Here is a 13,691-nt window from a genome sequence, read left to right as displayed (position 1 = left end):
TAGTAATAACGACATCTAAACCCCTTCAAAAAAAACTAATCTGCAAAATGTTGAATTTCTCTTACTAGTAGTCTTGCATTCTAATTCAATAAGCAATAAAATATTAAGATTATTCCTTTCTTGTAATGTCGTAAACACGGCGGAAGGAGTGGCGCGCGAGACAAACGACTGGCCAGTCGGTGCGCGGCGCGAGGGAAGCGTCCGACGAAGTGAATGAGTCAGTCAGTCGGCTGCACGCTGAAAGAGAGAATGGATTGCCTCGTTTCCCTTGTGTCTTTTGTGTAAAGTGTTTGTGATTCATTTGTGAATTGTGAAAATGGATTCAGTACTACAGGGACCAAGCTTGGTTTCTCAGGGTAAGCCACAGTTTTCTTATCGTCTGCCTCTAATAAAAAGTCGTCTGCTTCAAGCCTTGCCGTACAAAGCATCTTCCTACATAAATGTAGGCTTGTAGCTCCCAAACCAGTGCCATGCTGGAGCCGGCTTTCTACTGAATCAAATATAAATTGTGACTGATGTCTCCTTTGTTGTGATGTTCTACTTTGAGTTTATGTGCGCGCATTTGTGTGTGTGCTGGGTGTTTTTGTACTTTCGATATTCGAAATAACTTACACTCGTAGAGTCGTACTAGGTTTGACATAGTTTCTAACACCCAATGGATGGCCTTCAGTCACAACAATGATTTTTTAATGAATGCCAAGTAGCCCAAAGATAAACAAACCAAACTTTGTAATTATTGCAGATTTTGAAGATGGCTGGCTGCTGGAGTTTTCAATTAAAAAAAAAATTTCATTTATTTTTTTAGTCTGGGAAGCAATGTTGGGTCACATTACCACTTGGAGTTTTTCCAGCACCCCACCCTGTCCCTCCCCCTCCTTTTTGGTCGGGAATATATATAAAATTCATTAATGATAATTAAAAAAAGAAGCCAACATAGATGTTTGCCGGCATTGGAGGTAGGGATGGAATGGTAGAGACATGTGAGAAATATTATCTGCTCACAAACATTTTTTAATAAATGTTTGTTATGTTATGTTATTATTAATATTAACAACATTTAAGATACACACAGTAGCAGTTTTTTGAAGCAGTTGCTTCAGTTTTATGACATAATCAGAAAAGGATTGAAAACTCACAGAAATGTGTTTATAATTTGTATATTTTTAACCACAGGTTTTAGTCCCGAAGATGGAGTACGTGACATGATAGTCATCAGTGACATTGATGAGAATGGGATAAATACCAATCTTCATGTACGCTACAAGCAAAACATCATCTATGTATCCTTTTCAGTTTGACTGCATGGTGTGTGTCACTGTGTGTGTGTGTGTGTGTGCATGCATGGACATATAATATAATTATATGTGTTAAAAAAAAAAGTTCACGAAGGATTGTGCTGCCACAGTTTGTGTGAATATTTTGGATTTACCATTCACAGAGGTAAGTGTTTTTTTTTAATTTTTGTTTGTTTTATTACTTGAGATCTACTTTTTGCGTGGTTTTGAATCAACTGTCTCAGGCCGTTTCTTTTTTTAGAATCATTCCTCTCTTCTTTGGTTTTTCATGAGTAGACACGTTTTGTTGTGGGTACTTGAAACTTATCATGGTGTGTGTGTGTGAGATATATATATATATATATATACAGAGAGAGAGAGAGAGAGAGTCGGTTTGTTTATAAAGGAGAGACACACGATGGGAGTCTGTTCAGGCCAACAACAAAAAATAGTCTGTTTACGGTATCCCGACCGACCCTATTTTTTCGCGCGACCCTAGACTTTTTTTTTAATTTGGGGGAAAACAGTCTTGTTTTTTGGCAAAATAACTTAAAAATATGGTTTTTGGGAAAGAAAAAAAAACCCGACCTACCGACCCTATTTTTGACTCACAAATGCGAAGCAAAAGTGAATCCGTCCGGAAAACTTTAACGTTGGATATTTCTTGGACACTATTCAGTCTATCAGTACCAAATTTGGCAAGATGGTGTATGATGACAAGGCCCCAAAAAACATACATAGCATCTTGACCTTGCTTCAAGGTCAAGGTCGCAGGGGCCATAAATGTTGTCTAAAAAAACAGCTATTTTTCACATTTTTCCCATTTTCTCTGAAGTTTTTGAGATTTAATACCTCACCTATATATGATATATAGGGCAAAGTAAGCCCCATCTTTTGATACCAGTTTGGTTTACCTTGCTTCAAGGTCAAGGTCACAGGAGCTCTTCAAAGTTGGATTGTATACATATTTTGAAGTGACCTTGACCCTGAACTATGGAAGATAACTGTTTCAAACTTAAAAATTATGTGGGGCACATGTTATGCTTTCATCATGAGACACATTTGGTCACATATGATCAAGGTCAAGGTCACTTTGACCCTTATGAAATGTGACCAAAATAAGGTAGTGAACCACTAAAAGTGACCATATCTCATGGTAGAAAGAGCCAATAAGCACCATTGTACTTCCTATGTCTTGAATTAACAGCTTTGTGTTGCATGACCTTGGATGACCTTGACCTTGGGTAGGAAAAATGTGTAAAGCAGTTCTTAGTGTATGATGTCATTGCTAGGTTTAGCTGAAGGTCAAGGTCATGTAAAGGTCAAGGTCAAGCATGTGAGTCGTATGGGCTTTGCCCTTCTTGTTACATAAATTTAGTCAAGTTTTGACTAAATGTTTTAACGTAGAGGGGGGAATCAGGACGAGGGTCGTGATGTGTGTGTGTAGAGCGATTCAGAGTAAACTACTGGACCGATCTTTATGAAATATTACAAATTACATGAGAGTTCCTGGGTATGATATCCCCAGACGTTTTTTCATTTTTTTGAGAAATGTCTTTGATGACGTCATATCGGGCATTTTGTAAAAGTTGAGGCGGCACTGTCACACCCTCATTTTTCAATCAAATTGATTGAAATTTTGGCCAAGCAATCTTCGATGAAGGCCGGACTTTGGTATTGCATTTCAGCTTGGAGGCTTAAAAATTAATTAATGACTTTGGTCATTAAAAATCTGAAAATTGTACATTGTAATTAAAATTATTTTTTATAAAACGGTCCAAATTTACGTTCATCTTATTCTACATCATTTCCTGATTCCAAAAACATATAAATATGTTATATTCGGATTAAAAACAAGCTCTGGAAATTAAACATATAAAAATTATGATTAAAATTATTCGATTTAAAAACAATTTCATCTTATTCCTTGTCGGTTCCTGATTCCAAAAACATATAGATATGATATGTTTGGATTAAAAACACGTTCAGAGAGTTAAAAAGAATAGAGATATAGAAAAGCGTGCTATCCTCCTCAGCGCAACCGCTACCGCGCTTTTCTGGATTGTTAATTTCACTGCCTTTGCCACGAGCGGTGGACAGACGATGCTACGAGTGTACGGTCTTGCGGAAAAAATGCAATGCGTTCAGTTTCATTCTGTGAGTTCGACTGAGCTTGACTAAATGTTGTATTTTTGCCTTACGCGACTTCTTTTTGCCTATGTTACCGTAAACAGACTTTTTTTTTTGGGGGGGGGCCTTATAAAGGAGGCCGTTCGCCCTTCTAGAAATACACCTGTCCTTTTTTGATATTTGAAGAATTTCACACTGTCCGAAGCTTCAAAGACACACTCACATGGGGCACAATTCGAACAAGTTTAGACCAAGCGTTGTCTTACTCTTGGCCGAGGGTTTGGTGAAAGGGCAAGTGAAGTCTGGAAGTGATGATATCCGGCCAGGGTCGTGCTAGCAGGATACACGGGCGTCTATGATAGCTTGCACTGTAGCAGGAAGTGACCACTTGGCTTTCAACTTTCGTATCGTGTGCCTGTGCGGCTGGCTACCGTCGTAGTTTATTCAGTACCGTCCGTATCAAACGATTGACGTGTGTGTGTGTATTTGACGTGTCCTTGCTTTGGGCAACCGTCCATGGGTTCTTATTGACGAGGAAGTATTTCATTTAAATTCTTTCAGATATGATTTTTGTGTGTGTGTGTGTGTGTGATCAATTTTCGAGAATGATTTGATCAATAGGGACTAAATAAATAGGTGTGGTTACGGTAACCCGACCTACCCTATTTTTAGGGGCCGACCCTATAACTTTTTATTACATTTGTCAACAAACAAACAAAAAACGAGTGCAGAAAACGCAATGAAAGCGAAAGCGCTCGAGTCGCACACTTACTTCCCTGTCAAGTAGGTTTAATTTGTACACATTAGAAAAAAAAGTTAGAAAAAAAAGTGATTGCCTACCTTCCTACCCTATTTTTTGGGCTATGTTACCTTAACCACACCTATTTTTTTGTTTTGGCCTAGTCACTGGTGTGATTGAAGTAGGTGTGTCGCTCCTGTTGATGCCCAATACATGTATGGACTAGGTTCGCATACATTCACGCAAGTACTTTCAGCCATCCCGTGTGACACTAAAAAAATGCACACATAATTAATACATAATACAACGTACGCATACACACACACACACACACACACACACACACACACACACACACATCCTTTCTTTGTCACCAGATTTAAATTGTTTAAACATGCTGTTGCCTAAATTGTGATGGTTTGAACGTATGTGCGTGTACTGGGGAAGGAGAGAGAGAGAGAGACAGAGAGCTCGAAAACAAAAACATGAAACATGAGAATGACAAACCGTAAAAGGAACCGAAAAGGATAATAAGACAGAGAGAGAGAGAGAGTTGGGTGGGGCACACAAATAAAATTAACCAAACCTGTAAAGTGGTGAGGCGAAGAAAACGTTACTCTATATACTTTCATCTACAGTTCACTTTCGCCGAGGTGATTGAAATCGTGTACACACCACTTCAGTCAAGTGCACTGTGCTCACGAAAAGAGGCCACATCTAGTCTATCTCGAAATGTCTGAAAACGGCACATAAAGCAGGAGCTCTGCTTTCTGTCACGACCGATAGGAACCTCGGGCGGCTACAGTTTTGTCAGTCTGTACATTTTGCCGGTTCCATTTTTTTAGCGGCTGTTTGCGGGGGGATGCCTATCTTCAGACGAATCAGGTCTTTTACTGTTACCTCCCCCCTTCCCATTCTACCACCCGCACACAACACACGCACTCATTTTGCAAGAACTAGAAGACGCACGGATCTTTTCCTGTCACAGCTCACACTCAAATAGATAAACCTTTGTGTCACCCGTCCAAGCCTGCGGTGCACAGAAAACGAGAAACAGTAGAATAGGAGGATAAAGCAAAACATTTACAAAGTAATCGGCACTGGCTGTGCGCTTCTTTGGGGTCCATGTACTCCTGTCGAAAAAAAGAAACAAATAGCGGTCGTCGCGCCAACAAAACCTTCCTCGCTTTGTCTGCTCTGTTCAGTTTAAAATGTTAAATACGATATCATCTTTTGGATCTGTTAGTATTCCAAAACCCTCCTTCACAGCCCCCCACCCCTCCCCCCCCCCCCTTCACCCCCTGCTACCTCCATGTTCTTCATGCTGACAGTAGCAGATAATTGGATACACTGACGATGGCATCGTGACATCTTTTTATCAATCAGTAAGCCTAGTAGTTGTATCAGGCATTTCAATCTCAATTCTTATTGATCGAAGCCTTTTCTGCGGAGAACAATCTTAGAGGACCAAGTGTTTGGCGGAGTGGGGAGAGGCCGGGGAGGTGGAGGAAGAGTCTGTCCAGAACACTTCAGTCTTATCGAGGAAAGTGTCATGTCACAAACTAGTCAAACAATGAGCAGGAAACTTCGTAGATTCAGATCAACCAAAAAAACACGTACTCGAAAAAGACATTCATGCACAGGCACGTAATAACTGAAACCAGAGATCGTTAGGTGTTATTAAATTTGACACAGTGATTAGTCTCAACATTGGTGGTCAGGGTTTGAAAAGCGACAGTTGGGCATGTCAGCATCTGAACGGAAAGTCTATTTCAAGTGCCACTAACTGGAAGGTCGGTGGTGGCAGATGTGTTAAAACGAAAGGCAGATGCGAGGGCGTTATCTCATTGTTTATTATCCTGTGCCAAAGGTGAAAGGCGAGCGGTATCGGTTAGAGGATCACCGGGTGGTGCTACTAGCACGTGCTCACTGTCTATCGATTGCATAGCGGTGTGTATGGATACCGTGTGTGCACGGTGTGTGTGTGTGTGTGTGTGTGTGTTATAAGCCTCCGTTTCGGCTATAATGATTCTGCTTACAGAGAGAGAAAAAGAGAGAGTACACGCCAGGATCATGTAGTCGTGGAGTATTTGAGCGCGTATAACAGTTTTCTGTCATTAATCCCATTGTGCCTTCGCAGTTTATTTTGAGTCCGTTTGTTCAGTTCCATGATTTTTTCTGTCGGTAAAAAGGAAATAATACATACTCGACTGTATACTTTAAATTCACTTTTCATAATCTACCCAAAGAATCATGGCTTCTCGGCGACCCGCGAAGCCGCGAAGCCACGAAACCAGTAAATTGTACAGGAATGGTCTTTGTCGAAACCAAGTGCGTGAGATGTTCTTTGTTCGGGCCCAACTTGAGCTTTATGCGTTCTTTTCAAGTGCTGTTCATTCGTTGCCGAGCTCAATTAGAGATGCCGACATCACCAACACTGTGTCAGTCAGGACAGCTTTAGCGGTATCGATCGATTGCAGGTATTCTATAGATACGCGGTGCAGCCTTGTTTGATTCTCAGCACGTGGCGCTCGCCGCTGCTTATTTCTGCGAAGCACAGCTGTGCATCTGTGTTGGTGTGATTCCCAACAGACAGAGCGTTACTCGTTCATCAAGATGAATAAGGCGTGTGTACATGACGATCATGTGTTGAATTCCCACAATCAGTGTAACTGGATTTTTTACAACATAATTATATGAGTTATGATAGTTCCCTTCCAAGCGGCCGTCACCCGGCTGTTGATGTCATAACAGCCAGCCTTGACACACGTTTTAGCATATTGTGCGAGTGTGTGTGTGTGTGTGTGTGGGGGGGGGGTGCGTGTGTGTCAGTGTGGGTGTGTGCGTATGTTTTAAAATGTATTTATCTAAGGATGAACGAAAATCTAACTGCTCGGTGTTTGCATGGTATATAAGTCAACGCAATCCTAACAGTTACACTATTAAGCGGCTTACGAGTACCACTAAATTACATGTTTTTGCCTGGCAACACGCATTTAATCAAAAAGTAAGGACACTCCGTCAGACTCTGTACCACTACTAGTATACTCTAGTCTCTGACCTCTGTAAATGTACCTCCGTGTTTACCTCGTAGACCTGTTTTTTTCTCAGAGTGTTGGTGGGGTTGCACTGTACCACTACAGGCAGCTATGCTATAGTTTGTTGCTGATCGTAGCTGGGAATCGGAGCCAGAGGTGGGAAATTCCTATTGACTGTGGACATAACGTCGCATCACCACACCATTGGCTGTATGCCGGGCCCTAGCTCCCGATGGGAAATGAGGAACGGTGGCTGTGCTGATGTTGATTGTATGCTGTGTGTAAACTTGATTACCATGATTACTGCCGTGGGGCCGTTCGGAACGTTTGACCTAGTTTTTACCTCTTGACCTAGATTCTTAACTTTTTCAGACTAGAGCCTGTGCAAATGTCCGTGCCTAACACTGTCTGTATAGATATATATAGATGTGTTCCCCCCCCCCCCCCCTCCTTATCGGTCTCTGCGCCTGTATACTGTTATCATCCCAAGCTGTTTGCCGCTGTTAATTGATGTACGTTTCTCCTAAGTATTCCTGTTCCGGCGCCACCCCAATCCTCCCTTCAGTTGATGATAATTATTACAATTTTGTAAATATTCTGTTCTTCATCAATCATGCCGATGGAATATTAGCTGACTGACCAAACCTTTCGCTGACCATGCAGTCCAGCTATCCGGATCATCCAGGCACAGCGTGGGGCGTACCTTTCACCTGGTTTAAAGGACACCCAAGAACCGCAGACCCGGATCCATAAATCTAGAGCTACATGTGTTGTCCGCACTGTTGAACGGGTACACGCACACGGTATTCATTCACCACATGAGTGCCCACCGACCGCAAAGAATAAACGTTAAGAGGGCAACATTCCTAAAACCATGAGAAGAAACCACCCCAATTTCCTTCTCTATAGGACTCCCAACAGACAACATCAGTGTCCCGAAAGACTGACAGTAAATTGATCCTATCGTTATTTTTTTTTCTTTCTCTTTTTTTACTCGTCCCGACTCGGTAGTCTGAGCATATGAGTCACTCAAGGGGTCACTGGAGTCATGAAGTCTTTGGCTTTCTCGTTGATGTGGAAGGGATGACATGTTACGAGAACTGACTATGTGTATTGATTAGATGTAGAAAAATAACTTGGAGTTTTGTACTTGTAGTTGTATTTCATATCAAGCTCATTGATACAGGAAAGGAGTTAGACACTGACGTTTACATAACAGTAATGGCAAAACTGAAATTAAACGTGGAGTATATATAGATCTATGTCTGATTAGTTTTGCTTGCTTGTGTGTGTGTATGGGGGGGGGGGGGGGGGTATTTGATTTTCTGCAGTTCTGTGGCATGCATGACTCAACTGAAGTGAGTTATACATTTAAAAGTCGAAGAAAACTGCTCTGAGTAAAATATCATGAAGTCGTTGGTGTTGACTGGGCTTTTGTCCCCCGTTCAGAAAGTGTGAGTCATACAAGTCTGGAAGCTTGTGCCATAAATGTCGACTTTAAACCGCAGAAAGCGGAACACGAGGAAAACTTTTAACACGGATGAATTAATGACATATTAATTGTCACATGGACATGTCTGGTATGTAAGGGAGGGGTACGCGCTGTATTGCCACCCGAGACTACCTGTTTAATCGTCTTTTGCATGTGCTGTGGTAATACCTTTTCAAACACCTCATTCTCCCTTTCTCTACTTTTGAATAGGCTCTTTTGTGCGGTTCACCGGTGACGCGTCTTCCAACTATTCTGCCATTCTGCTTCTTTTGCTCTCGTATGACGTCTATTGAGAAGTTGTCTCTTCCCCTCTCTTGATTTTTCTTATGCAACCCGTTCCACTGCCCAAAATTCACCCCGTCCCTCTTTCACCTGAAGTGCACCAAGAGCGCATGTCAATGCCGTATGAATGAAAGGTAGGGTATGCGTGTACGCAGCCATTCGCATACCTCCTTTGTCACTGATAAATACAGTGGTTTGGAAAAAAAGAAGAAGCAACTAACCGTCTTCGGACACCAAGCCTTACGTATAGCCTAATGTGGAGTTTTAGTTGTCTATTTTAATTTCTCAGTACACGCCTTTCCCAGTGCCGTTATTCTCTTCTCCCTTCTACCAATTCCTTCCCCAGATATATCTCTCTCTCTCTCTCTCTCTCTCTCTCTCTCTCTCTCTCTCTCTGCTCTCTCTCTCTCTCTCTCTCTCTCTCTCTCTCGGTGCACCCTCTCTCTCGGTGCACCCTCTCTCTCTCTCTCTCTCTCTCTCTCTCTCTCTCTCTCTCTCTCTCTCGGTGCACCCTCTCTCTCTCTCGGTGCACCTCTCTCTCTCTCTCTCTCTCTCTCTCTCTCTCTCTCTCTCTCTCTCTCTCTCTCTCTCTCTCTCTCTCATGTCATATCGTCTTAGGCTGTTCGGTGGGGTATGGTTTATACATTCATCTTTCTTGATTTCTCTTGTGCAATTCTTCCCACTGCATTTCCAAACCCACCCCGTCCCCCTTTCGTCCACAGTGCACTAATACGGTACATGTTCTGCAATACGTCGGTTTCTCATGAATGAAAGGTGAGGTACGCGTGAATACACAACCACTCGCATTCCTTGAGTGTCAATGATAGATATAAATATATAGCACTTTGTAATACACTTTGCACACCAAACCTTCCACACCCAGGCCAACCACATGGCAGGTTTAAATGGTGCATTACCATGCACGCAGTCTACCAGTAAAAGGCGCACCCAGCAAATCATTGCTGTTCGTTTACACGCTTCAAGGGGATGGTTATAGCAATTATACAAATCGTTATTTTACGCTAGGTTATGGCTCAACTGCGTCGGTTTTGTTGAATTTTATGACGTTGGAGGGAGCAAAAGAATATATTTGATGGGAGTTGAATTAATGTCAGTATAAATATTTGCTCGCTGCATTTGTGTCACCTCCGGACTTTTGTTTATTCCTGTGATTCAGTTTTGATAAGATTATCCGATCCGGTTGTACAGCTATTGGTACAACAAAGTGAAGGAGCAAAACGACGAGATTTTTCAGTAGTATGCGTGGTGAATGGAAACCCTATTTGGGGGCAGCTTTTACTTTATATTTGATAACGTGACATGATGTGTCTGTGAACAAAATAACGTATACAGTACATGGTTATGCACACTTACCCCTCCTCCGTTTACATATTTTCCACCCACACCTTTACGCCAGGTAATGTTGACCACATCATTGTAAATGTACATTTTATTGTTGAATTATTTTCCAAATGAAAAATGGGTGAATCCGTTAGTGTCATTCTTTCAATTTGAAAAACGAATTGTTGGAACATTTTGCAGAATAATTGTAAATTATCTTTCAGTTAACATACCTCCAACATGGCACTTTTTAAATAGCCAACACGAATTTTCAAACTTTCACTCACTGATTACAGGTGGAAGTATCAGGAGTTTCCCATAACGATACATCCACGACACTTGTTAAATCTGTGCTAACTATAGTAGCTGTGTGTTTGTTTTGGGAATACACCGTATAATAAGGTTCGTGTTGACCACAGGAAAGGGAAATGAGATCAGTATGGTTTCAGCTGCGCTCGCTTTGTCGATGCCAGGCTTTCCTTGGTATTTCGAGTTCCCGTGGCATTTTCAGTTTCCGGTGTGCGTTTGCTTTGACTGCGGAAACTTGTTTTGTTCTGTGCCTTTTGCGGGTGGGTAAAAAGGATGTTGCACCGTTCCTCAACACACGGTGTTTTATCTTAGTTCAGGTTTTCTTTTCCGCTTTTAGTTGAACAGCAAAAGTCGCCAATGTTGTCGGGCGTTTCCTCGATTTGGTGTCTTGAATGTGGGTTGAGTATGACACGGTGTGTAAGTGTGGACAGGAATTACTTGTTTCCTTGTTTGCCGAAAACATTTATGGTGAAAGTTCAGTGGCTCGATCTTTTTGCGACAAATGTTACCTCCTTTCATTTGCAATCTTGGATTAAGTCTTTTCATTGCTGCATTTTTTGCTTTAGAATTAGAGGACTAGGAAGGTAACAGTTCACACTCACACACACACACACACACACTCACACACACACACACACACACGCACACACATCCCCCCCACACACACACACATGAAAAAGGAATTAAGACGCTGGATTTTTACACACAACCATATATATTCGAGCAGAAAAAATAACACCTGAGACATACACCTTCACCTCTGGCCATCCATGGTTAAACACAATGTGAACACTCACATGATAAGCATAGAAAGGCTGCTCGGCACTGCCAACCTGACCCAATCTCAGCTAATTTTCATCGATTTAATCTTCGCCGCCCAGACACAGTAACGAAGACAGCCTTCGGTATTGGGCACGATCTGCAGTGCCTGTAAATCAGGTTGTTCTGGATTAGCACACTGCTTCTGCCAGCACAACCGGATAGCGATCAATGGTCGTGTCCCCCTGTACAGGATGCAGGCAAATGGTCAATTGATCTGTCCCTTGCCCTGTATTTTATCATCGGGCACGGTCTGGTTCAGAAATAGACTGGGCTATTTTGATTACCTCCGGCGTCACTTGATAGCTGCTGGGTTTTCACGGGGATGTAAAAATTATGTCGGGGAAGATGTTTATGTTGGGATACAGGACATGGTGTGTTGGAGGTTTACATGCACTGAGAAGTGGTGAAGGTAGAACGTGTTTCTCTCCAAGTTCTTTCAACTGAATAATTATTACCAAAAAAATAGCGAGAATCATAATCTAATGAGGCAGAGCGGTAATGACCATATTAAAGAAATAAAGGGACGTTAATGAACTATATACAGACAAAAAGTGCACTTAAAGTGTCTGATGGTCACTCCATGGCAGTAATTTAAAAGCCCCTTCTGACCTGTACTTTCTTTTTTGGCCAGGATGTGTGCACTATCAAGCACGCACCCCCCCCCCCCCCCCAACTCCCACCCCCCCCCCCCCCTCCGAGTCAGACAAAGCCAGCAAGCGATCGATCAACACTTCGACCAGCGGTGTTGTCATCACTCACTGAGTCAGTATTACACTATCCTAACAATGGCTGTTGGTACCGACACTCTCTACTCGTTTCCTATTCCGTACTGACAGGTGGATGGTTTCTTTTCTGTGACACATGAGTACCGTGCATGTCGATGCACATATTTTATGGGTCATGCAGCTGTGTGTATCCACAAGAGTCTCCGCAGTGTCACGAGTCTTGTTATGATCAAGATGCTCATCCTTTCCGCAGTCCTCCCTGCCCCAAGCCCCACCGCCTCCCCCATCCTACACCATCTTACAATTATGTTAGAGCTCAAATGTCATGGTTCGTGTAAAACTTCTGTGGCAAGTTATGACTGCGCGCGTCATTGCTATCAAGCGGTCTTTGTCTCGGGAATCGCGTGCCTTGACGGCAAACAGAACACGACGGAACTGGATCTGTTCTGGGGTACACTAACCTGCTTTGTTCAGTCGCTTGCTTCGTCAAAGCGACAGCAGGCGTGTTTTTATACTAAACACACACACACACACACAGACATGCAAAAAAACGGGCAGGTGATTTTCAATGTTGCAATTTTCTTTGTCAGAGGTGGCCTCCCTCCCCTTCCCCAACCCCACCACCCCCTCTTCCATTACCAACATTCAGATCGCCTCTTCCATTGGTTATAAAGTTCTATAAACACTTCCATAATAATCTCCTTTGGTAACGCAACCCTGCGGGAATCCCCGACCTTTCGGTTAAATTCAGTCTCTCTCAAGCCTATTACATTTATTAGAATATTACTTCACTCAGTTTAATGTTGGCCTTTCGGAAATCAGTGCATGTGTTCCGCCTTATGACAAGAAAGTAGTCATATATAATGATCGAGTACCAGAGTAATGTTAGGCTATACTTATTCTTTTATAATTTACGTGACAACATTGTGCATCAAAGGTAACTGTTGGGCATGTGGTAAAAACACGTGTCCTTGGTTTTGATGCTACTGACGGCTTGAAACTTGTTCGTGTTAATTTGTAATACACTATAAATTATCTGGCACAGACAGATTGACTGATCTTTAATACGTAAGGATAGATAGAAGTGTAATGCATTAGCCCATACTCTTACCTTCAACCAACAATTAAACTACAACATACACGTCGTAAAACAGGGTTCAAGTAGACATTCAATGAAGAACCATTTAAATATATATACACAACACAAATGTGGGCAGAAAACAACAAATGGACAGTAAACGAGAGTTAGCATAGTGAAACAGAACGCAGGGGTAGATTCATGCACGGCACAATCACAAAAGAGAGAGAGAGAGAGAGAGAGCATTAACTTTATAACAAAAATATGAAGGTTCTACGCAAAGCCTAAACTTCCAACCTGTCCCTTATACGGCGTGAAAACAGACACACGCACACACACTAAATGTAAAGTAGTCTTCCGTATTTTCTGAGATAAACAGTCAGACTGACAGAATAATGTCCTGAAAATCGTATATTCACTCTTGCACACCTAACGAGCGTCGGGGCAAAGGTGGAATACCT

General features: G+C 42.2%; 1 protein-coding gene across 1 annotated transcript in view; it reads left to right on the top strand.

Moving 5' to 3' along the window:
- The first annotated feature begins 166 nt into the window (after window positions 1-166).
- The window catches only part of LOC138952819 (myosin-I heavy chain-like), a 181,102-nt gene continuing 167,577 nt past the window's right edge, over window positions 167-13,691 (top strand). The window contains exons 1-2 of the mRNA XM_070324555.1: window positions 167-356; window positions 1,174-1,280. Coding sequence (XP_070180656.1) covers window positions 317-356; window positions 1,174-1,280 — 147 coding nt within the window. The 5' untranslated portion in view covers window positions 167-316. The remainder of the gene's footprint in view (window positions 357-1,173; window positions 1,281-13,691) is intronic.

This window comes from Littorina saxatilis, linkage group LG17, assembly GCF_037325665.1.
Source record: "Littorina saxatilis isolate snail1 linkage group LG17, US_GU_Lsax_2.0, whole genome shotgun sequence".
NCBI lineage: Eukaryota > Metazoa > Mollusca > Gastropoda > Littorinimorpha > Littorinidae > Littorina > Littorina saxatilis.
The sequence above is the reverse complement of the archived record's forward strand: the minus strand, read 5'-3'. Positions and strand labels throughout refer to the sequence as shown.